Source organism: Protomyctophum bolini (assembly GCF_963924005.1).
Source record: "Protomyctophum bolini genome assembly, chromosome: 23".
In the NCBI taxonomy this organism is placed as follows: Eukaryota; Metazoa; Chordata; class Actinopteri; order Myctophiformes; family Myctophidae; genus Protomyctophum; species Protomyctophum bolini.
In genome coordinates, this window is record NC_137884.1 from 29597110 (window position 1) to 29620848 (window position 23739).

At 40.9% G+C, this 23739-nt stretch overlaps 3 protein-coding genes across 5 annotated transcripts; 2 read left to right on the forward strand and 1 right to left on the reverse strand.

Annotated features, from left to right (window-relative positions):
• On the forward strand, positions 1–5695 carry LOC308311169 (ADP-ribosylation factor 4-like). The gene is made up of 6 exons (XM_080757746.1): positions 1–238; positions 1310–1390; positions 2835–2944; positions 3919–3990; positions 4316–4441; positions 4798–5695. The coding sequence occupies exons 1-6, from the start codon at positions 172–174 to the stop codon at positions 4882–4884; spliced, it is 543 nt and encodes a 180-aa protein (XP_080613872.1). The 5' UTR covers positions 1–171; the 3' UTR covers positions 4885–5695.
• Positions 5696–6601: 906 nt separating this feature from the next.
• Positions 6602–13701, reverse strand: lamtor4 (late endosomal/lysosomal adaptor, MAPK and MTOR activator 4). Of its 3 annotated transcripts, none has more exons than XR_013963595.1 (5): positions 13607–13701; positions 11698–11781; positions 9348–9465; positions 7124–7712; positions 6602–7064 (listed from the first exon to the last, which is right to left on the reverse strand). XR_013963595.1 is itself a non-coding variant. In XM_080757748.1 (5 exons), exons 1-4 carry the CDS (start codon positions 13607–13609, stop codon positions 7612–7614), a joined length of 306 nt encoding a protein of 101 aa, XP_080613874.1. In that variant the 5' UTR covers positions 13610–13701; the 3' UTR covers positions 6602–7525; positions 7584–7611. The 3 variants fall into 3 exon arrangements, 2 of the variants coding, with proteins under 2 accessions (XP_080613874.1, XP_080613873.1); XM_080757748.1 differs by having other exon boundaries at positions 6602–7525; positions 7584–7712; XM_080757747.1 differs by having other exon boundaries at positions 6602–7712.
• Positions 13702–13995: 294 nt separating this feature from the next.
• atp6v1f (ATPase H+ transporting V1 subunit F) lies at positions 13996–17765 on the forward strand. The gene is made up of 2 exons (XM_080757390.1): positions 13996–14295; positions 16826–17765. Exons 1-2 carry the CDS (start codon positions 14138–14140, stop codon positions 17025–17027), a joined length of 360 nt encoding a protein of 119 aa, XP_080613516.1. The 5' UTR covers positions 13996–14137; the 3' UTR covers positions 17028–17765.
• Positions 17766–23739: the final 5974 nt, after the last annotated feature.

A 23739-nucleotide genomic window follows, 5' to 3' on the forward strand; every position in this document is an offset into this window, starting at 1 on the left:
TGACACACACACTCACACAGGGACGGATCTGCTGGCTGCGCCCACTATACTGTCTGTACTGTACTGTCACTGTTTCTGTGTCCTGTTTGTGTTTCACAACATTAAGGAGCAGCAGAACATTTTTATTAATTAAGTTATTTTCGTCTCGTCGGACCTGGCTGTCTCACCACCATGGGCCTCACCATTTCGTCGCTGTTCTCCAAGCTGTTCGGAAAGAAACAGATGAGGATACTTATGGGTGAGAAGCATTGATCACTAGAGGAGCTAATGTGGCGCTAGCTGTGGTTATTAGCATCAGATCAGTCACTTTGATGTCATCATCATCATCATCATCACCAGTACTGGGTGTGAGAGATCATTATTCATTCGTGTCATTTATAAATACGACACGACTTTGTTTACTATTAGTCTATGTAATAGTTTAAGACAGCTGTATGTTATGTATGGCTAATAACAATCCACCCTTTTCCCCCTCACTCACTGTATATGTTTCTTTTCCCTTTTCCCCCCCTCCTTTATGACGAATTCCTGTCCTGTTCTTTGGCTATAATAGAATGGCTATTATTTGTATGTCTCTAAATGTTTTGTTGAATTGAACAAGGTGGACCCTCTTGTAAACAATGTGTAAATAATGCTTTTTTTTTTGGGGTCGTCCACTCACAGTTAACAGTCTTTTGTATTGAGTAGTTGTGCTCGAAATGTGTACTGTAATTCTGCAAACTGTTATACATTACATACTTCAATCAATCAATCAATCAATTAATCAATCAATAGTATAGTTTGAGACAGCTGTATGTTTTGTAATGTATGGCTAATAACAAACAAACCACAGCCATATTATGTTATTTGATGTCAGGCTTATATCTGCAGCATAGCCTGTACTGTACTGTACTGTACTGTACTGTACTGTACTGACTGTAACAGGATCTATTTTATGATGCTGTACACAGTAAATAAATCCTTTGTTCAATGAACTCAGAGATGTACACATTGATTTGACCTGTAATGGTTTCTCAGAGTTTAGGATCTTCTAGCCTTGGATCATAGCTGTATTTTATCATTCTTTTGTTTTTTTCACATTTGCATATTATCTATGTCATCGATATGAAAGTAAAAGTCAGCCTGTATAAAATGCATCTATGATGGTCTTGATCCAAGGCTAAGGATCTTCTAACTTCTAAAGTTTAGGCTATGGTCTAAATTAAATGTCATGTGATGTGGTGATGGGATTTTTGACATGTTGGGTAGTTTAACGGTCTATTCTATCTAAGGTAGAGTTTGTCTGATTCATGTTCTTGTTGTTTTGCAGTTGGTTTGGATGCTGCTGGAAAGACGACAATCCTCTACAAACTGAAACTTGGAGAAATCGTTACCACTATTCCAACCATTGGTAAATTAACAGTAACATTATGGTAGTCTGAACAGTTACCACTATTCCAACCATTGGTAAATTAACAGTAACTCTCAACATACGGTAGTCCAACCATTGGTAAATTAACAGTAACTCTCAACATACGGTAGTCCAACCATTGGTAAATTAACAGTAACACTCAACATACGGTAGTCCAACCATTGGTAAATTAACAGTAACTCTCAACATACGGTAGTCCAACCATTGGTAAATTAACAGTAACTCTCAACATATGGTAGTCCAACCATTGGTAAATTAACAGTAACATTATGGTAGTCTGAACAGTTACCACTATTCCAACCATTGGTAAATTAACAGTAACTCTCAACATACGGTAGTCCAACCATTGGTAAATTAACAGTAACTCTCAACATACGGTAGTCCAACCATTGGTAAATTAACAGTAACTCTCAACATACGGTAGTCCAACCATTGGTAAATTAACAGTAACTCTCAACATACGGTAGTCCAAACATGTCATGTAAAGCAGCGTTGATTTCGTCGACTAAAACTAAGACGGAAAATGTTCGTCGACTTCCTTTTTCCACTGACGAAAACTAAATGGAAACTAAATGAAAACTAAGCTATGATGACTAAAACTAAGACTAAATATACTGACGATTTCGTCAACAAATAAAAACTAGAGTAAAATGTTAGGAAGGGACTAGTGGACAAGAGATCCAGTATAAGTCATTTTACACTTGGTTGCATGCTGAAAATAGCAGATGTACAAGCTCAAGAGGCTATGATTCTTAATGAGCCGATTAGCCAATTGTTAAGTATCTACATAAGGATATGGCAACATGCATGCATACAGAAAGGTTCACCATATTACCATCCAGTAATCTGAAACATTCCTTAGATAAGTTAGATTGTATTCAACTAATACAGCCTGTGAACACTGATAGAATCTCTTCTGCCTTACAGGCCATATTGAATTGGATTCATGAGATGAAATGTTTAATCTTAGGCATCAAACCCTACATAAGTTGGCGATATACTTTTATAAATGTTTTCCCCCTCTACACCAAATCTGTCAAATAGCCAATGTTTTGCCCTCAGAATAGAGACGCTAAGATTTATGTGGTTAAGCTACTATTTTGATTATTCTGCTGCCTCCAGATGGAGACAGTAGAGTTCTGCTGCCTCCAGATGGAGACAGTAGAATTCTGTTTGGGCTTGTCTCTGAAGGCAGATCGGTTGATAAGGCATAACTCGGCAGTAGCCAAAATAAGACGCAGTAATAAATGGTCCAATCAACATCAGATAAAAGACACATCTCATGTCAAATCTTTTTTTCCCTCCGGTTATTTAGTACATTAACTTAATGTCCTTCTTATACTGGTGTTTACTGTGGGTTCCAGTCTCACAGATCATGCTTCTTATTTGTGATAATGTCAACCCCCCCCCTTCTCCCCGTCAGGTTTTAACGTGGAGACGGTAGAATACAAGAACATCTGCTTCACGGTGTGGGATGTGGGCGGTCAGGACAAGATCCGACCTCTCTGGAGGCACTACTTCCAGAACACACAGGTACCAACAACAGTTCACTACTGTTCATATCACCACACAGGTACCAACAACAGTTCACTACTGTTCATATCAACACACAGGTACCAACAACAGTTCACTACTGTTCATATCACCACACAGGTACCAACAAACAGTTCACTACTGTTCATATCACATCACCACACAGGTACCAACAAACAGTTCACTACTGTTCATATCATATCACCACACAGGTACCAACAAACAGTCCAATACTGTTCATATCACATCACCACACAGGTACCAACAAATAGTTCACTACTGTTCATATCATATCACCACACAGGTACCAACAAACAGTTCACTACTGTTCATATCATATCACCACACAGGTAACAACAACAGTTCACTACTGTTCATATCATATCACCACACAGGTACCGACAACAGTTCACTACTGTTCGAACACACAGGTACCAACTAGCAGGGCTAGCTAATTATCTTCAGCTTTTTTGGTCAAAGCAATGTATCTTTATTTATACTGTATACTGTTTCATTCTGTACATGAACTGAAGACCAAAATAAAACGTTGAAAGCTAAAGTAAAGTACTATTCATATCATATCCTCAGCATAATGTACTGTTAGGTACTGTAGGCTGAGCCCCCAGTACACACTGGAGACTTCATGACCATTTAATCATTATTATTAATATTATCATTACTGTAGGCTGAGCCCCCAGTACACAGACTTCATGACCATTTAATCAAACAAGTTGTCATTCTGTAACTTCCAATTTGGTCTTTAGTTATATTGTCGTGTAATCAAACTGATTTAAGTTGGATTACACAGTATGGTGATTTTGATTGATCTGATAAACTCGTGATACAATTCACTAACGTACAGATAGTACAGTAGAATCCCTCAAATAGATAATTGCAGCATACAGTATCTGAGGTACGGTATCTCACTGATAAGTTCACGGTATGCGTTGACCTTTGAACCTGTGTTTTTCTAGGGTCTTATCTTTGTTGTGGACAGCAACGACAGAGAGAGAGTAGCCGAGTCGGCAGAGGAACTGGTCAAAATGGTAAGAAGAGTACAACACACACACATTAAGTGCCTTAGCATAGCAATTCCTTCGTACAAAGAAAGTGTAGACAGTCCCTTTTATCTTACTAAAGTAAAGTACTAATTTAGCAGAAAAATAATACATTTGACAGGGATATTCCTGCACTGCTGTCATGTCACATTGGCCCTCTGGGAGGTACTAACTAGTAGTAACTACTGTATATGGTTTTACCGTCCTACTGGTCTCAGGTCTAATTCACTATATTGTATGGTTTTTACCGTCCCCCTGGTGGTCTCAAGTCATATTCACTTTAATTAAAAACCTGTCTTTTTTCCACCCGTAGTTGCAAGAGGACGAGTTAAGAGAGGCGGTGCTGTTGGTGTTCGCCAACAAACAGGACCTTCCCAACGCCATGCCAGTGAGCGAGCTGTCGGACAAACTGGGCCTGCAGAGCCTGCGCAGCCGAACCGTAAGTAGACAAACTGGGCCTGCAGAGCCCAACTGTAAGTAGACAAACTGGGCCTGCAGAGTCTGCGCAGCCGGACCGTAAGTAGACAAACTGTGCCTGCAGAGTCTGCGCAGCAGAACTGTAAGTCTCTCCTCCTCTCATAGCGCTGGTGGGGCGACCAAATCAAATAGACGCAATATGTTTGACCAAATGCCTCTATCGAACATTCTCTTTTGTCTCTTCAACAAATTGCTTTATTTAGCATTATGCCATGTCTTACACACACACACACACACACACACACACACACCTCGTCTCGTCTCTCTTCTATAGATACAGTAGTCCCTGGCTAAGGGGTTTCTCATCTCTCTCCTCAGTGGCACATCCAGGCGACCTGCGCTACCCAGGGAACAGGTCTCTACGAGGGACTGGACTGGCTGTCCAACGAGCTCTCCAAGCACTAGAGACGGACGGAGGACGGAAGGAGCAGGACCGAACCGGAGCCAACGAGTGACGTGAACATGTGTCTGTGACGGAGAGAAGAGGCATGGAAGGAAGGAAGGAGGGAAATGCAAACCTTTTTCCTTTATTTTTGTTTAATTTTTAAATTATAAGTGTGTCTGTTTGGACTTTGCGCTCAGTTCCTGTCCTGAAGTCTTTTTCTTCCCTGTGTCGTTCTTCACATGTTTCTTAGACTGTTTATATATATATTTTCTCTTTTCTTCATGCTTCCCAAAACTCCCTCACCAGTACAAAAATGTTTTAATTTGCATGTTTTACCAAAAAAAACTGACAAAAACAAAAACATGTGAAGGTTGTGCTGTTATGGAATAACTGGGCAGTACTGGCCTCTGGGTTCTGGGGCACTGGGCAGTACTGGTCTCTGGGGCTGTGGGCAGTACTAAGACCTGGGTTTTGGGGCAGTGGGCAGTACTAATGCCTGGGTTTTGGGGCAGTGGGCAGTACTAAGGCCTGGGTTTTGGGGCAGTGGGCAGTACTAAGACCTGGGTTTTGGGGCAGTACTAAGGCCTGGGTTCTGGGGGTTGATGGTGAGGACAGCACAGCGTCAGGGAGAGGTTGGGCCTTCTAGCCTCAAAGGGGAAGTGAAGTTATTGTCTAGCGTGTTCTTTCCTCCCTGCCCGACCGACTCATTCCAGAGAGAGCCGATTGATTCCGAGGGCCAGTTCCATTCCTTAACAATGTGAAGAATGCAGGACCTGAAGTATTTCCAAGGGCCATTATTATGATGCAATAAAAGTGTCTTTTTTTCTTCAACTGTTTTTATTGTCTGCCAATGTTCCAATGTTCCTCATGGGAAAGATTGTTACCGTAGTTATCATAAGTACCGTCTGTTCACTCAGAGTTGAGTTGCCGGAGTAAATTAAAGTTAAACATACTTTTATACCTTTTTTAAAAAATGGGTATAAAAGGAAAATTAAAATCTTTGTTTTACAAAGATTTAAACTTTCCACGAGAACACCCGCAAACTGGGGTGAAGAACGACAATTACAGCTACATTGATTCACACTTCAATTAAATGTCAGAGGAGCGAATAGAATATTAATCTATTCAGTAACTGTAGAAATACTGTTTGGCAATTAGGTATGATTTAAAAAAGATAGCTCTAGTCTAGGTAGTCTGGCTGGGTTTAATCCATTCTGGGCGGGAACCCCTTTTGGTGTTTTAAGTATTACTATATGTTACACTTTAGATCTACAAGCTCGTGCGCTACGAGCTTGTAGAGCCGCGCTTTTCTTTTTATCGTGAAAATATGGCACAAATCTTTGAATATACTTAAATTCAGAGCAAACGTTTTTAACTCAAATCTTTGCTTCTGTGAGGGTCCCTGGAACAACATATTTTCAGATGTGGGTCGGCGGGCAATTACATATAATTTTTGGGGTCCTTGTCATGAAATATTGAGCACCACTGATCTAGAAACATAGGTATTCCAGAAATAAATGTAAAGGTAAATGTCTTTAATGCTGACGTCAGGCCTAAATGGGTTAAGCTCAAATGAGCTTCTGTATTGTTTAGGGTTTAGGGTTAACCCTAACCCAGTATTGTCTAACAACACAAGAATGGGCTTGAATTTTGAATCAAAAGTTGCAGAGAATCAGATTATTCGTGTACCCTTTGAAAAAGCATGTATAGATATCTGTAATAATTAATACGCTTAGATTATGATTTTAAAACCAGATTTATTTCACCCTTAAATACCCATCATAATCAAATTGTCATTTAAATCAGTGGTTCCCAAAGGGGGGTCCGGGGACCCCCAGGGGTCCTTGAGGGAGTTCCAGGGGGTCCCCAGGGGGACCCGTTATAGGTTCCATTTGTACACTCTCATAGTTAAATTAACACTGTTTTTACAATATAAATTGGGGGTCCCAGAGATAGAAATAGAAATGAAGCTAGAGCCATAAAAGTCTCTCATGGGGGTCCCTGGCATGTCTCATCAAATGGGGGGTCCGCGGGGCTAAATGACATGAAACATTTGGGGAACCAGTGATTTAAAGCAAAATACAACATAAAGAACTTATAAACAGATGGAAGGGGAGCAATAATATAGTACTAGTCGATGCTTCTGTACAAAACAGTAACGGGTTAAACACTTCTGTTTGGGCGGTTAACGGGTTAAACACTTCTGTTTGGGCGGTTAACGGGTTAAACACTTCTGTTTGGGCGGTTAACGGGTAAAACAGAAGCACATCTCAACAAACAAAAACCATCCCATTCAGATGGAGTTATTCTGCAGGACTGTAGGAGAGCACACTGTACATGTACAGTACAGCCGTAAGCCTCTGTACTGTACGTCACAGACACCCAACAATCAACGACTTGCTGCAGACAGCGGTCACAGTGCAGTACATGTACATGTACACACGATGGCATCTACATCCTCACAATCACTGCCGGTTATGATCTTACCCTCCTACTGTAAATGACTGTCCTGAACAAAACAAAAAACACCGGTGGCCAAACATAGTCCTGTAGGTCACACACACGCAGGTTCCTTTCAGCATCTCCGTATCGTCGGTGGTGAAGCAGCTAGACCCTCACAGCTGGCTCTAGACCGTCACAGCTGGGTCTAGACCCTCACAGCTGGGTCTAGACCGTCACAGCTGGCTCTAGACCCTCACTGCTGGGTCTAGACCGTCACTGCTGGGTCTAGACCCTCACAGCTGGCTCTAGACCGTCACTGCTGGCTCCTGGTGGTTGTTCAGACGCTTCACCACAAACACCTTCTGTCCAGAGATGGTCACTACGTAGGTGTAGTCAGCCAGGATGACTGATGGGGAGAACAAGACAGAGGAAAAGAAAGTTCAAATGACCATGTTTCCATGGTAATGATATCCATGTTAATAGAGCGTCGCTGTCCCGCCCCCTACCAGGGCCCGTTCATTTTCCTCATAGACGTTTCAAAAAGTATTTATTCAAAGACCTTTTAAGCCTCGTACGAAGCCAACTCAAGTTGTGACAAATCATGGCGACAAACACAAATTTTTCGGGCCGAACAAATAATTAGAAAGAAGAAGAAAACGGCAGGTTTACAACACTTGTTTTGTAGTTTTTCTTCTTTGTTCGGTCAGGAATGGAGGAATGTTGTGTCTGTTTTGTCACAACTCGAGTTGTCTTTGTCCACGGCATGAACGTCTTTAAATAAATACTTTTTGAAAAGCCTATGGAGGGAATTCACTTCTGGGTCTCACGTCGTCATGACAGGGGGCGGGACTGTGGCTTTAAAGGGACACTTCACCCTTTTTGCAAAAAAATATATGTTAATGACGTTTAGAAGCTTTAGATCACTTTCCTGGGGGTATTTATGTGTGTAATATGTGGTTTTAGATATTTTAGATTGTAGCAGTGAGCCTGTTGTCTCTGATGTCATGGACAATGGGCTCACTTCCTTCCTGGACTACATGTTGTCTCAGTAAGACAGCTCTCCCCCCTATCCACAAGGAGGAGCAGTGCACCAAAGAATTATGGGAATTGTAGTCCAGGAAGGTAGTGAGACCAGTGTCCATGACATCAGAGACAACAGGCTCACTGCTACAATCTAAAATATCTAAAACCACATATTACACACATAAATACCCCCAGGAAAGTGATCTAAAGCTTCTAAACGTCATTAACATATATTTTTTTGCAAAAAGGGTGAAGTGTCCCTTTAATAGACATTTATAAGGTCTAACCTATGACTAGACATGTGTTTGAAGTGAGGTTCATCTAACTAGACGTGTGTTTGAAGTGAGGTTCCTCTAACTAGACATGTGTTTGAAGTGAGGTTCATCTAACTAGACATGTGTTTGAAGTGAGGTTCATCTAACTAGACATGTGTTTGAAGTGAGGTTCATCTAACTAGACATGCGTTTGAAGTGAGGTTCATCTAACTAGACATGTGTTTGAAGTGAGGTTCATCTAACTAGACATGCGTTTGAAGTGAGGTTCATCTAACTAGACATGCGTTTGAAGTGAGGTTCATCTAACTAGACATGTGTTTGAAGTGAGGTTCATCTAACTAGACATGTGTTTGAAGTGAGGTTCATCTTACTAGACATGTGTTTGAAGTGAGGTTCATCTTACTAGACGTGTGTTTGAAGTGAGGTTCATCTAACTAGACGTGTGTTTGAAGTGAGGTTCATCTAACTAGACATGCGTTTGAAGTGATGTTCATCTTACTTGACATGTGTTTGAAGTGAGGTTCATCTAACTAGACTTGACATGTGTTTGAAGTGAGGTTCATCTAACTAGACTAGACATGCGTTTGAAGTGAGGTTCATCTTACTTGACATGCGTTTGAAGTGAGGTTCATCTAACTAGACTTGACATGTGTTTGAAGTGAGGTTCATCTAACTAGACTTGACATGTGTTTGAAGTGAGGTTCATCTAACTAGACATGTGTTTGAAGTGAGGTTCATCTTACTTGACATGCGTTTGAAGAAAGGTTCTGTAGAACCGTCCAGTCGGAAGCGACAGGCCGTTCGGACCATGCTCATTATGACGCCCGCTGCATGCTCGTCATTCTCCAGCTCCCCGGCAGACTGAAGATCAAAAGGAAAATGTAATAATATGAGATCATGGCTTGAATTTATTAAATATGCATAACCACAGAATGCAACGGAAAGGAAAGGTACTATGTTTACCCAGGGTAACCGGACTAAGGAAAGGAAAGGTACCATGTTTACCCAGGGTAACCGGACTAAGGAAAGGAAAGGTACTATGTTTACCCAGGGTAACCGGACTAAGGAAAGGAAAGGTACTATGTTTACCCAGGGTAACCGGACTAAGGAAAGGAAAGGTACCATGTTTACCCAGGGTAACTGGACTAAGGAAAGGAAAGGTACTATGTTTACCCAGGGTAACTGGACTAAGGAAAGGAAAGGTACTATGTTTACCCAGGGTAACTGGACTAAGGAAAGGAAAGGTACTATGTTTACCCAGGGTAACCGGACTAAGGAAAGGAAAGGTACTATGTTTACCCAGGGTAACTGGACTAAAGCTCAAGAACTTGTTTACAGCCAGGCCCTGCTCATAGAACATTTCATGGTAGGGGTTCAATGCCATGTCCAAGGGCACTTCAGCGGTGGTAATTTTAACGTGCCGGTCCGGGGATACGAACTAGCGACCTTCCGATATCAAGACTCAGATTTTACGGGGGCCAGTTTCGAATTGCAGCCGTCCGTAGGTGCCCTTTGAGAGCGGTTTTGAAGGAGTTCCACATTTTGGTGGCATAGGAGCGAAAATAATTTAGTCCCTTGTTTGTGCCGAATCTGGGTTGTACATGGTTTGTTGCACTCCCTCTGGTGTTGTGGGTGTGGACTTCGTTTACATTAAGGAAGTATTTAGACAGGTACATGGGTATCTTGGTGGTGTATCGAATCTTGTGGATCAGACCCATTGCAAGATGCTGTACTCTGTCGTCGACCCTAAGCCATCCCAGCCTGTCAAAGTGGGCAGGGGTGAGGTGGGTTCGGGGGGTGAGGCCAAGTAGGAGCCTGACCAGTTTGTTTTGGGAAGTCTGGAGCCTTGTTTTTTTTATTTATATATATATGTTTTTATCCCACGATTTTGTAACCCATTTTTCACCCCTGTGTCAATCATCTAATGTGATCCTGGGCTCTACACACCCTCCGCCAGCCTAGTCCCCATATATGGGGGACAAGGAGAGACCAACCTAGTCCCCATATATGGGGGACAAGGGGAGACCAACCTAGTCCCCATATATGGGGGACAAGGGGAGACCAACCTAGTCCCCATATATGGGGGACAAGGGGAGAGCAACGGACTTGAACTCATGCTTCTACTGGAGCCTTGTTTTAAGGGCCTTTGAGGTGCTCTGGTACCAAGAGGTACATGCATAGTCAAAGAAACCTTGTACGAGGTTTCTTGAGTGAGGAGATCCTGTAAAGGAATCTTGTTCTTTGACTGACTTTTTTGATTACGTTGGTGGCCATTTTATCACCGGAAAGATTGGCCTCCAGGATGGAACATATAGGTTTCATCTTTCCGTGTGATAATGTTGTCACCCACTCTAACCAAGAAGCCACCAGCCTCGCTGAGATTACTATTTGACCTTTTGGACACCCCTGCCTTAAACCTTCTATACTTTTAGTATGTCTCATTCTCTTCACTCCACACACAAACTGATTCGCCACATATAGCAGATCTACAAGCAAACACAACACGCTGTGATCTTGTAGAGTAGACGTTCCTGATGATTACGTTCTAAATCAGTGGTTCCCAAATGGTGGTGCTATGGTTTTATTTAAAATATATTAACATATTATGCCAATACATTATGCAAGTATATGCAGAATATAGCCTATGCTGCATATATATATATATGCCATATCCAGGTTCATAATTATATATGTGGATAAATAGGAATTACAGTATGTGTCTATATATAGTTTATGCAATTTATATTTCCATGTGTGTCAGCTAGGTCAGGACTGGACGCAATTTGCTTTATAATGTTGAATCTAGAGTTGCAATAACCCTCCATTGACCAGACGGCGTTAAACTCACCAACATTGCAGCTCTAGGCCAAGCTTGAATTATCCTCTTTCAATATACATTAATATTAAAAGGTTTGAGAGTCATGGTCTATATTAATGGATTAAAGGATAAGACAGTCTTTACCACAATTACAAACAACAACACAGCACAGTAAACCCCGTTATCATTAATCACATTGTGCTGAAAACATTTCAGGATCTAGAAATGGTCAGAAAAAAATCAATCAATCAATACAAAAGTCCTATAACGCTCACCGCCAACACGCCGTCCTCACTGATCACCAGGTACCCCACCTGGTCAGGGATTCTCTCCAGACCCTGGGTCAGTGCAGCGGTGGTCTGAAACACACAAAGAACACATTGTAAACAGACCCTGGGTCAGTGCAGCGGTGGTCTGAAACACACAGAGAACACATCGTAAACAGACCCTGGGTCAGTGCAGCGGTGGTCTGAAACACACAGAGAACACATTGTAAACAGACCCTGGGTCAGTGCAGCGGTGGTCTGAAACACACAGAGAACACATTGTAAACAGACCCTGGGTCAGTGCAGCGGTGGTCTGAAACACACAAAGAACACATTGTAAACAGACCCTGGGTCAGTGCAGCGGTGGTCTGAAACACACAGAGAACACATTGTAAACAGACCCTGGGTCAGTGCAGCGGTGGTCTGAAACACACAGAGAACACATTGTAAACAGACCCTGGGTCAGTGCAGCGGTGGTCTGAAACACACAAAGAACACATTGTAAACAGACCCTGGGTCAGTGCAGCGGTGGTCTGAAACACACAGAGAACACATTGTAAACAGACCCTGGGTCAGTGCAGCGGTGGTCTGAAACACACAGAGAACACATTGTAAACAGACCCTGGGTCAGTGCAGCGGTGGTCTGAAACACACAGAGAACACATTGTAAACAGACCCTGGGTCAGTGCAGCGGTGGTCTGAAACACACAGAGAACACATCGTAAACAGACCCTGGGTCAGTGCAGCGGTGGTCTGAAACACACAGAGAACACATCGTAAACAGACCCTGGGTCAGTGCAGCGGTGGTCTGAAACACACAGAGAACACATTGTAAACAGACCCTGGGTCAGTGCGTGATCATAGCAAATGTTACATTCAATCACAATTGTTTTGAGACAAATTTGTGTGGTAAACTGTACAGTATTGCAACTGTCCAGGGAAATGACAGGACATGTACAGCAGCTGAAATGAACTGGGAGACTCAAGACAGTCCAGCGAGGTTTAAGCATCATTTATTGTAAAAGTGAATACTGTAACGTTTAATAGCACTCTGAGCTGGTGATGGAGTCGAACCCCGATCTCCAACTCAGTAGACAAGGTCAAAGAAAGAGTTGAGGTAAAAACAATGGGGAAAGAGTAGGTGGGTAAGGAAAGGAAAGGTACTATGTTTACCCAGGGTAACTGGACTAAGGAAAGGAAAGGTACTATGTTTACCCAGGATAACTGGACTAAGGAAAGGAAAGGTACTATGTTTACCCAGGATAACTGGACTAAGGAAAGGAAAGGTACTATGTTTACCCAGGGTAACTGGACTAAGGAAAGGAAAGGTACTATGTTTACCCAGGGTAACTGGACTGGGTATTCTATTCTACAGAAGATGTTAAACAATGGATTCAGGATGATAAATATAATAGCAGGCCAGCTGTAATGATATAAAGGGCGACCAATACCATCTCTAAAGCTAGCCCCGCTCTGAACCCTACGTACATAAAGTTTACGTAAGTAGGGTTCCGAGCGGGGCTACTCTGAAGCTAGCCCTGAAACATGACTGTCCATGGCTACTCTAACCCTAACCCTGAAACATGACTGTCCATGGCTACCCTAACCCTGAAACATGACTGTCCATGGCTACCCTAACCCTGAAACATGACTGTCCATGGCTACCCTAAAGCTAGCCCCTCTCGAAACCCTACATAAAGCTTTTATGAAATTTGATGTCGCGTAAAGTAAACAAAGTATCAGAAACTTTACTACATTCGGGTTCTGCTTGCGGGGCTACCCTAAAGCTAGCCCTGAAACATGACTGGCTACCCTAAAGCCAAGAAGTGTAAACTGCTTTGTTTTGTACAAAGTATAGGATCAAAGACTGCAATGCATTCTAATTAAGACCATATAATCAGTGTGAAATATGACGCACCATTTCTCAAGTGAATTCTTCTTCTCAGAATAGTAGTATTTGTTGTTATTCTTCGTCCAGTTGGTTATTTCCTCCTTGCGTATTGTCACGTGACTGACTGTCACCTGACTCACTTCCCGTGACGTCACACGGCCATCACACCATTGCGTCATCACACACTTTATAGTGAGATGAATGATTCATATTACCGAGGAAAATATTTGAATCGATTAAAAAAAAATCTAAAAACGATAGAGTGTATAGAATATTAATAATAGGGAGCAATAATTTAATAATTTCTGCTGATCGACAGAAAAGTATTATCTTTTATTTCTATCACATTTCCATAAAGCTCCAGCAGAGGGCGCTACAGGAGGCCCGTTCATGTGATCAGAAGAACGGATGTTTCAGATCAGCTGACTCCCTCACATGATCCATCCGGAGGAGACATTCTGGCAAAGAGCTGTCATTTTCACATCCTACCACTCAACAACAACAACAACAACAACCTACTGCAGGTCATCTTCTGCACCGATCGATCGATAATCAATAATGGCAGGCCGGGGCAAGCTGATCGCGGTGATCGGAGACGAGGACACCTGCACCGGCTTCCTGCTGGGCGGTGTGGGCGAACTCAACAAGAACCGAAAGCCCAATTTCTTGGTGGTCGAGAAAGACACGAGCATCACCGAGATAGAGGAGACCTTCAAGTGAGTTCATATCATAATAATAATAATAATAATCTGTCTGTCTGTCTGTCTGTCTGTCTGTCTGTCTGTCTGTCTGACTGACTGTCTGTCTGTCTGTCTGTCTGTCTGTCTGTCTGTCTGTCTGTCTGACTGTCTGTCTGTCTGTCTGACTGTCTGTCTGTCTGTCTGTCTGTCGGTCTGGTTGCATAAATGACCTTCAGAATCCTTCTGTAATTTGATTTAACTCTCGTAGATGTATGTTTATCGATTCTGAGGGACGTCAGAATCGATAAATACATCTACGAGAGTCTACATCTTAGGCTATAGGACTATAATATACACATAAATGTAACCAAGTGGACCTAATATAAGGGCGCAGAGAGCAACTGTGAACTGACAGATATATATAATATATATATATATATATATTATATATATATATGTTATGATATTCTAACATCAATTTAGCCCCATATATACACCTGTAGCTCCGAGCTACCATATGGCAGGGTCACCAGCTAAATGATAGTTTGGAACCAAATGGACCCTTATGGATGGGTCTCTAACTCTGATCAAATGGACCCTTATGTCTGTAACTCTGAGAGTGTACAAATGGAACCAAATGGACCCTTATGGGTCTGTAACTCTGATCAAATGGACCCTTATGGGTCTGTAACACTGAGAGTGTACAAATGGAACCAAATGGACCCTTATGGGTCTCTAACTCTGATCAAATGGACCCTTATGTCTGTAACTCTGTGTACAAATGGAACCAGATGCACCAAATTACACTCTTAAGAGTTAAATTAACATTGATTTTACGATGTAAATTGGGGGTCCCAGAGATAGAAATGCCAGCCTGTTGCATGTCAAACTGGGGGTTGAAAATCACTGCTGTAAAAAATCTCCTCTTATGGGTCCTTAGACTCCTTAAGGCATATATCTTCAAATGGGGGGGGGGGGGGGGGGGGGGGGGGGTCTGTGGGCTAATTATTGTCATTTTGGGGGTCCTTGGCATGAAAAAGTTTGGGAACCACTGTGGCGTCATGCGCCTGGACCACTAGGCCAGCGGGCTGATTGATTACTGATTACCTATTGGAATCAGCTGCATGCGGCCATGCGCAAATGGAACCTGTCTGTCTGTCTGCACTGGAGGGAATGGAATTATTTCTATTGTAGCTCAAAGTTATCTTTTATCATTATCATGATTATTTGTCTGTAACTATCGATCTTTTCCGTCAGTGTTTTAATGCCGTGCACAGTAAACGACACAACACGCTTTCCTTTACGCACAGCCGGTGCAGTAATTTCTACAGTACCTCGGAACGGAGCGCAACGCTACTGTACATAATCATATTTATTTATTATTTCTATATATTCATGTCGTGCACATCCATCCAGTAGTTACTAACTTACTGCTAACAAGGGACAAGGAAGAGAAACGGGCCGAAACATCAGTCATGTGTGCGTGGCGTGCGCCTGGGTGTTCTCCACGCGAGTGCGCACACCAAACCAAACCACATTAAACATTAAATCCAGTAATAATGACTCACCTCCTGGTCCGCATCCGACGCAGAACTGCTGCTGGATCCAAGTCCACGTAAAAAGTTCCAAAATGCGGCCATTATTTCGTTTAAGTTTAGTTTTTAGTCAACTTGGAGAAGTTGGGAGAGTTGGAGACGGTTTGGGTTTCACTAACTTGTAACTTTACGCACAGGTTCCTGACGTGCACTGGGTTGGGATTTCAAAATAAGAGCAAAACGTCTACTTACACAGGAAGTTAGTTGATGCATTGAATACTTAAGTTAAAAGCATAGTTACATGATATTCATACAAAAGGATAACCCAAGAAAGCCAATTTATATGGCTTGTGTCCATTTCCATTGGGGTCCTGAGTGTGTATTCAATTAATCTAAATATATTTAAAGACAAATAAAATGCACGAATTGCATATTATAAGGTAGTAATGAAAAGGAAAATATGTACAGTAAACAGGTGGAGGGTGGGGTAATTTTTACTGATAAGCTTAATACTTTTTACACTAGGGGCCAGTTACAATTACAATTTAGGCATTTATCAGACGCTCTTAATCCAGAGCGACTTACATTAAGCAAGAACAAAAAGCATGGCAATACATCACATACATAAAAAAGTAGTTAACATGAAACATGCGTAAGCTAAGAACGTAACAGTGTAATATCTATATAATGATTAATGAAACTATACATCTGCTGTCGGGAGGAAGCCTCTTAACTCCAAAATCTTCACCTCAGAAGCAAAGTTTTGAGTTAAAAACGTTCACTCTGTAATAATATTACACTCAAAGATTCGAGGCACATTTTCACGATTTTTCGAAAATAGCAGACCTACAAGCTCATAGCGCGGCACTCGGTGCCGCGCTATGAGCTTGTAGATCTGCTATTTTTCAATAGCTAAAACATAACATGATGCTTTAAAACACCAACAGGGGTTGGTTCAATTAGAATTTAGACAGAGTTACACATGGATATGAGGATCTTTACTGTGCATGACCGTTGACCTCTCATTCCAGGAGTTTCTTGGTGCGTAACGACATCGGCATCATCCTGATCAACCAGTTCATCGCCGAGATGATTCGCCACGCCATCGACGGCCACATGGAGTCCATCCCGGCGGTCCTGGAGATCCCGTCCAAAGAGCACCCCTACGACGCCTCCAAGGACAGCATTCTGCGCCGCGCCAAGGGCATGTTCTCCGCTGAGGACTTCCGATAAATCACACGCACACACACACACACACACGCACGCACACACACACACACACACACACACACACACACAGGGGCAGAGGCGCAGATCGTCAGTCAGTGTAACATTATGAGTGTTGAAAGTTGAAACTACCTTGTTGTTTTTTGTCATGCTGTGAGTAGGCTACCGTCTGTGCTTCGGTGATGATCGGGTTCTTGTGAGTACCGTCTGTGTTTTTGGTGACGATCGGGTTCTGTGAGTACCGTCTGTGTTTGATCGGGTTCTTGTGAGTACCGTCTGTGCTTTGGTGATGATCGGGTTCTTGTGAGCTATACGGATATGAAATTGAGGTTCAGTATGATCATGATGACATCACCATTGTTCTGTCTGTGTACATCTGGGGGAAAAGTATGGTACTTAATGTCAGACCCGGCTTGATAACTTACTGTATGTTTTATTCCTTTAATGTTTCCACAACTTTCAACAAATACATCATATATATATATATATATATATATATATATAATGGTCTTGACAAGCTTTCTTTGAGGAAGTGCGACACATCCACATGGTTATGCCTCACTCTAGTCATTTATAGACGCACACATTTGGAAACTAATTTAACTGTAACTTATCAAAGAAATATTAAATTTATATATATATCCATGTCATGTTATCTCTTTGTTGAGCGGAGTAATATCACAGCTTGTAAATTAATTTTGTGACTTGTGCGTAAAAATAATAAAAAATATGTGATAAAGTTAATTAAGCTTAAGCTGCTTTTTTGTCCAACTCAGAATTTCACAGATTTCAGAAAACTTTAATCAGATTGAGATGTGGCCAATTTAAAACAAATGGATTGAATACTTTAACAGTTTACAGGAAAGTACAGTTGAATACAATGTCTGCTAAGGATTTAAAACCTCAATTCATCAGAACATTTAATGGAATACAAATATATACAGTACTCTGCAAGGCCGTTACACACCCAGTGCTGCCACCAAGTGTTCAAAAAGAACATTGCCAACAAAAGAAATAATACACTATCATAATGGCTCCTACTATTATGTGTAATTAATAAAGTAAGTTCCAGATTACAGCTTTAATTAAAACAAGAGGCACGTGTGTCTTTAGTGACAACAGATGTACCTCTCGTTGCATCGTTATCTGATATTATTATCATTATCTCATCAGCTTATATTTATCTCTGAGGCAACTTCTGTTGAAGGCTGCTTCACAGCATATCTCTGGAAACAGTGTTGTTTTTGTCGACTAAAACTACTTTTTTAACTGACAAACTAAATGAAAACTAAGCTACGATGACAAAAACTAAGACTAAATATATATTGACAATTTTGTCAACAAATTAAAACTAGACTAAAATGTTAGGAAGGGACTAGTGGACAAGTATGAGTCATTTTACACTTGGCTGCATGCTGAAAATAGCAGATCTTTGATTGATTTATTAACAGTTTGCAGAATTACAGTACATTTCAAGTACAACTCGCAGATTTGGTCGACTAAAACTAGACTAACACCAAAACATTCCTAGGTGACTAAAAAAAGCAGCATATCTCTGGAACTAGAGAGACGAGGACATAAAGAAACCTTTAACCCGTTATGACCATGAGGACCGTTCTGCAAATGTCTTCTGTTTCTATGACTCAGTGATTCTCAACCTTTTTCATGTCAAGGACCCCCAAAAATATCTGGATTTGTCTGCGGACCGCCATCTGAAAATATGTTGTTCCAGGGACCCCCCCCCAGAAGCAAAGATTTGAGTTAAAAACATTATCTCTAAAAGAATATATATATTCAAAGATTTGCGCCACAGTGTCACGATTTTCCCCAAAAAATAGCAGATCTACAAGCTCGTAGCGAGCTTGTAGATCTGCTATTTTTCAATAGCTAAACACCAACACCGAATGGGTTAACAACTAACTGGCCTTCATTCAACCCACTCTGATCACGTTGACTACAGATGACCTGATGATGTCACCAACTGGTAAATATTTGAACAACTCTGAAGGACTAAAATGAATGGTTTTGGAACGTCGGGAACGTCGCTTCTTTTCCCACGTCCTTCAGTCACAGCGTGAGGACAATTAACATCGACCTGACAGCCGGGCTCGTGTGCTGATCTGGGGTCTGTCGGTTACGTTTCCCAAGCAGCTGATTCATCATCGTCTGGCTGACTCCAGGTCTGCGTGCACTTCCACAGTGCTCAGTGTAAATGCAGTGATTAATTTGACAAGGTTGTTGGCGAGGCCAGACAAAGTCAATGTTTGTGTGGGTATAAAGGTTTAGGCAGAAGTCTCTCAGCGGTTCTCCAGGATCCAAAGCGTACAGTATAGGGTACAGTAGGTGTACAGTATGTGTCCTCGTGCTGTGTGGGTCTTTACTGTCCTCCTGGGATGCACCAGTGGAGTTCCACTTCATCCAAAACATCATGTCAGGTAAGAAATACAGAGCCTAAAGAGAGAAGAATAATTTGCCAATCAGAAAGAAAACACATTCACTCAAGTTTTATTTATTCTCTAAATTACACTGAGTAATTAAACTCATTTCCAGTGTCGTCGAGTAAGACAATCACATAGAAATACATCAGAAGATCAGGAAAAGAAAAACAAATGGTATACATGTGAATTGCATTAGGTTTACAAATAGAAGCTAAGACAAATTTCAAAAGGATAGATAAACAGTTACATAATTGAGAGTGGGAGTCTGTGTGCTCACCAAGGTTTTAAAATGACTCAGGGGTACCAATGTGGTCAGTTTTAATGTAGTTTGCAGGTCGTTCTATGTATTCTTTTGGACCACAGAAGCTAAAAGTAGATCTATACCAAGTTCAGAGTTAACTTTTGGTACCTTGAATTTGGGGAAATTACTTACAAGAACGTAATCTCTTATATAGGCCTAACCCTAAAGGGACGTAACAATAAACTCAGTGTTAAATTGTGTTTTAAGGAAACGTCCATTTATAGATGAGTCTTGTTGTTCATTAATTCTTTCTTTTGCCTTTAGAGATGATGGTGAACTCAAACCCGGTGTTCCTTCAGAGAACAACACCCTGGGTAACTCCACTTGGATCAAACCCGCTGTCCCTTCAGAGAACAACACCCTGGGTAACTCCACTTGGATCAAACCCGCTGTCCCTTCAGAGAACAACACCCTGGGTAACTCCACATGGATCAAACCCGCTGTTCCTTCAGAGAACAACACCCTGGGTAACTCCACATGGATCAAACCCGGTGTTTCTTCAGAGAACAACAACTCTACATCATGGTGAGTCTGGACAAATCCTTCACATTTTGTCGAAAGTAAAATAAAGTAATTTAAATCTAAATACATGCAATGTTTCACCTTCTCTCTATTATCGGCCGATAGCGATTGGCCGATTAATCTCCCATCACTAGTTGCTGAAATGTGTTATGAAAGAACAACTACAACCCGATTAAAACAACAATGTTGTTTGTATAAGTCATTGAGCTGTCTTTCTATAGATTAAAAACATAACGTTGTTTGTATAAGTCATTGAGCTGTCTTTCTTTAGGAACTTCCAATCCAATACTTCCAATGAAGGAAACCACTCTCATTTCATGTAAGTATAGATTTGTACGTGCGTGTGCGTGTGATTTGTGCCTGCATGTGGTCATGCAAAAAAACTACAGAAATCTAATATGTGCTTATTGTTGCAGGTTAATTCTCCCTATGCCACACATGTAAGAAGATGTTTTTGTATCTACTGTACCATTGACAGTGTTCAAATGCATGCATATACCGCATACAATAGATTATGGGCTCCATTTTCGTCACTGCTAAACTTACAAAACATTTTTGAATCGTTAAAATGGCCGGTCTACAAGCTCACAACGTGTCAATGTAGATTGGCTAGTTGAACTATTCAAAAATGTTATTCAAAATGGTAAAAAATAAAAAGGCAAAGACGTTTAGGGATAAGAGGTTTAGGGATAAGAGGTTTAGGGGTAAGAGGTTTAGGGATAAGGGGTTTAGCGGTGACGAAAATGGAGCCCTGTGTCTACCTTAATATAATTAAGATTTGTTGTATTCAATTGAAATATGCATTGATTAAATGTCTCTTTCTATCTCTTATAGGGACTCTGCACCGTAAGTGTCTCTGTGTAATTATAATGCAACATGATGTACAGATGACACTATTTTAGTTTTAGTCATAGTCTTTGGACTGAAACTTAATTTAGTTTTAGTCATATCTTTAGTCACCTGGAATGTTTTAGTGTTAGTCTAGTTTTAGTCAACTATAAGTGTCATGCAATTTCAGTCGACTAAATCTACAGGTGATTTAGTCGACTAAAAGGTATTTTGGCGGGCCTTGATGCCGTTGTAATGACAGATTTTACACTTGCTGAAAATAGCAGATCTACAAGCTCACAACGCGTTGCAGCGTGACACGTTGTGAGCTTGTAGATCTGCTATTCTCAGCATGCAAACCATATTAATGTATTGATTCTCTCAGAGCATTTGGTCCTGTATAATATATTAATGTATTGATTAGGTACTGTATAATATATTAATGTATTGATTAGGTATATTAATGTATTGATTAGGTATATTAATGTATATTGATCCTCTCTCAGAGCATTAGGTCCTGTATAATATATTAATGTATTGATTAGGTATATTAATGTATATTGATCCTCTCTCAGAGCATTAGGTCCTGTATAATATATTAATGTATTGATTAGGTATATTAATGTATATTGATCCTCTCTCAGAGCATTAGGTCCTGTTGTATCAAACGGATGCGTTCTTCCAACGTGTCTGACGGCTAATTTGGGCTCTTCCCTCCAACGAGGGGACGAGGTGGCAGGTGGAAAGACTACAGATCCCAACGGCATAGGCAAAAAATGAAAGACTACAGATCCCAACGGCATAGGCCAAAAATGAAAGACTACAGATCCCAACGGCATAGGCCAAAAATGAAAGACTACAGATCCCAACGGCATAGGCAAAAAGATTAAAGACTACAGATCCCAACCCATAGGCAAAAAATGAAAGACTACAGATCCCAACGGCATAGGCCAAAAATGAAAGACTACAGATCCCAACGGCATAGGCAAAAAGATTAAAGACTACAGATCCCAAACCATAGGCAAAAAAATGAAAGACTACAGATCCCAACGGCATAGGCAAAAAATGAACTGGTTCCACATGGAACACATTCATTTTGTACCTTTACACTGAAATCACGAGTGTCCATTTAACCCATTTAGACCTGAGGACGATTCTACAAATAATGTCTTCTAAATCATGACGGTTTTCTGAAAAACCTATGTTTCTATGTCAGTGGTTCTCACAGGGTTTAAAACCCATGTTTCTATGTCAGTGGTTCTCACAGGGTTTAAAACCCATGTTTCTATGTCAGTGGTTCTCACAGGGTTTAAAACCCACGTTTCTATGTCAGTGATTCTCACAGGGTCAAACCCCATGTTTCTATGTCAGTGATTCTCACAGGGTTTAAAACCCATGTTTCTATGTCAGTGGTGACACAGTTTCATGTCAAGGACCCTACAAAATATATGTAATTGCTCCCTCCCTCCCCCGAAGCAAAGATTTGAGTTCAAAACGTTCGCTCTGAAAGAATATATTCAAAGATGTGCACCACATTTTCATGATTTTTCAAAAATAGCAGATCTACAAGCTTCAATAGCTGAAGCATAACATAATGTAATGCTTAAAACACCAACAGGAGTTACCGCCCCCAGAATGGGTTAACTCTGAGAGTGTACACATGTAACCAAATGGACCTGTAAGGGGATCGTAAGTTATAACACATCATGTCGCTACCTGAGAAGACATTATATTATGTAATAGTAGTTTCTTATAAGATCTTTTTGCAGTCTGAGCAAAGGAGTGTGTGCTAAAGACTGCCTGTTACTCCCTCGTGTGTGTCTGAGGAGATCTGTTGGACGTTGATACTTCGTTGTGGTGTGTGTGTGTATCTTTTGAAAAGGATTTGTGTCAATTATAATTTATATTTCACCAATAATATAATGTGAATGAATAAACAATGTGCAAAACTGTCTTGTGGGATTGATATATTCTCAAGAATCATGAAACAATAAATAACATTGATTGAATATAAATCATGAATGTAATTTTAATGACATTAAATAATATCATTGGCCAATTAAATATATAGCTATATTTGCTCTGCTGTTGAAAAATACAACACACTACAGTGACTGGAATATTAGCATTTGTTTAATTAATATAATTTGCATCTACCGAAGCAACGGAATCAAGTCCCTTACCAATTGGAAACATTTATTATATGTCTATTTTAAGAACCACTGAGTAACCACCACCGCATCAATCAACTGGACCATGAACAGGTGAATTACCCCTTTTGGTGTTTTAAGGATTATGTTATGCTTTAGCTATTGAACAATAGCAGATCTACAATCTCATATCTCATAGCACCGAGTGCCGCGCTACGAGCTATTCTAGGAAAAATCGTGAAAATGTGGCACACATTTTATATATTCTTTCAGAGCGGGGGGGGTGTCCCTGGAACAACATATTTTCAGATGGGGGTCGGCAGGCATTTATATATAGTTTTTTCCTTGACATGAAAAACTTGAGATTGACATAGAAACATGGGCTTTTTCAGAAAACTGACATGATTTAGAAGACATTTGTATAATCGTTCAATCCTTTCTCTCCTATCCTGATCCTATGACGGGGTCATTTAGTCACT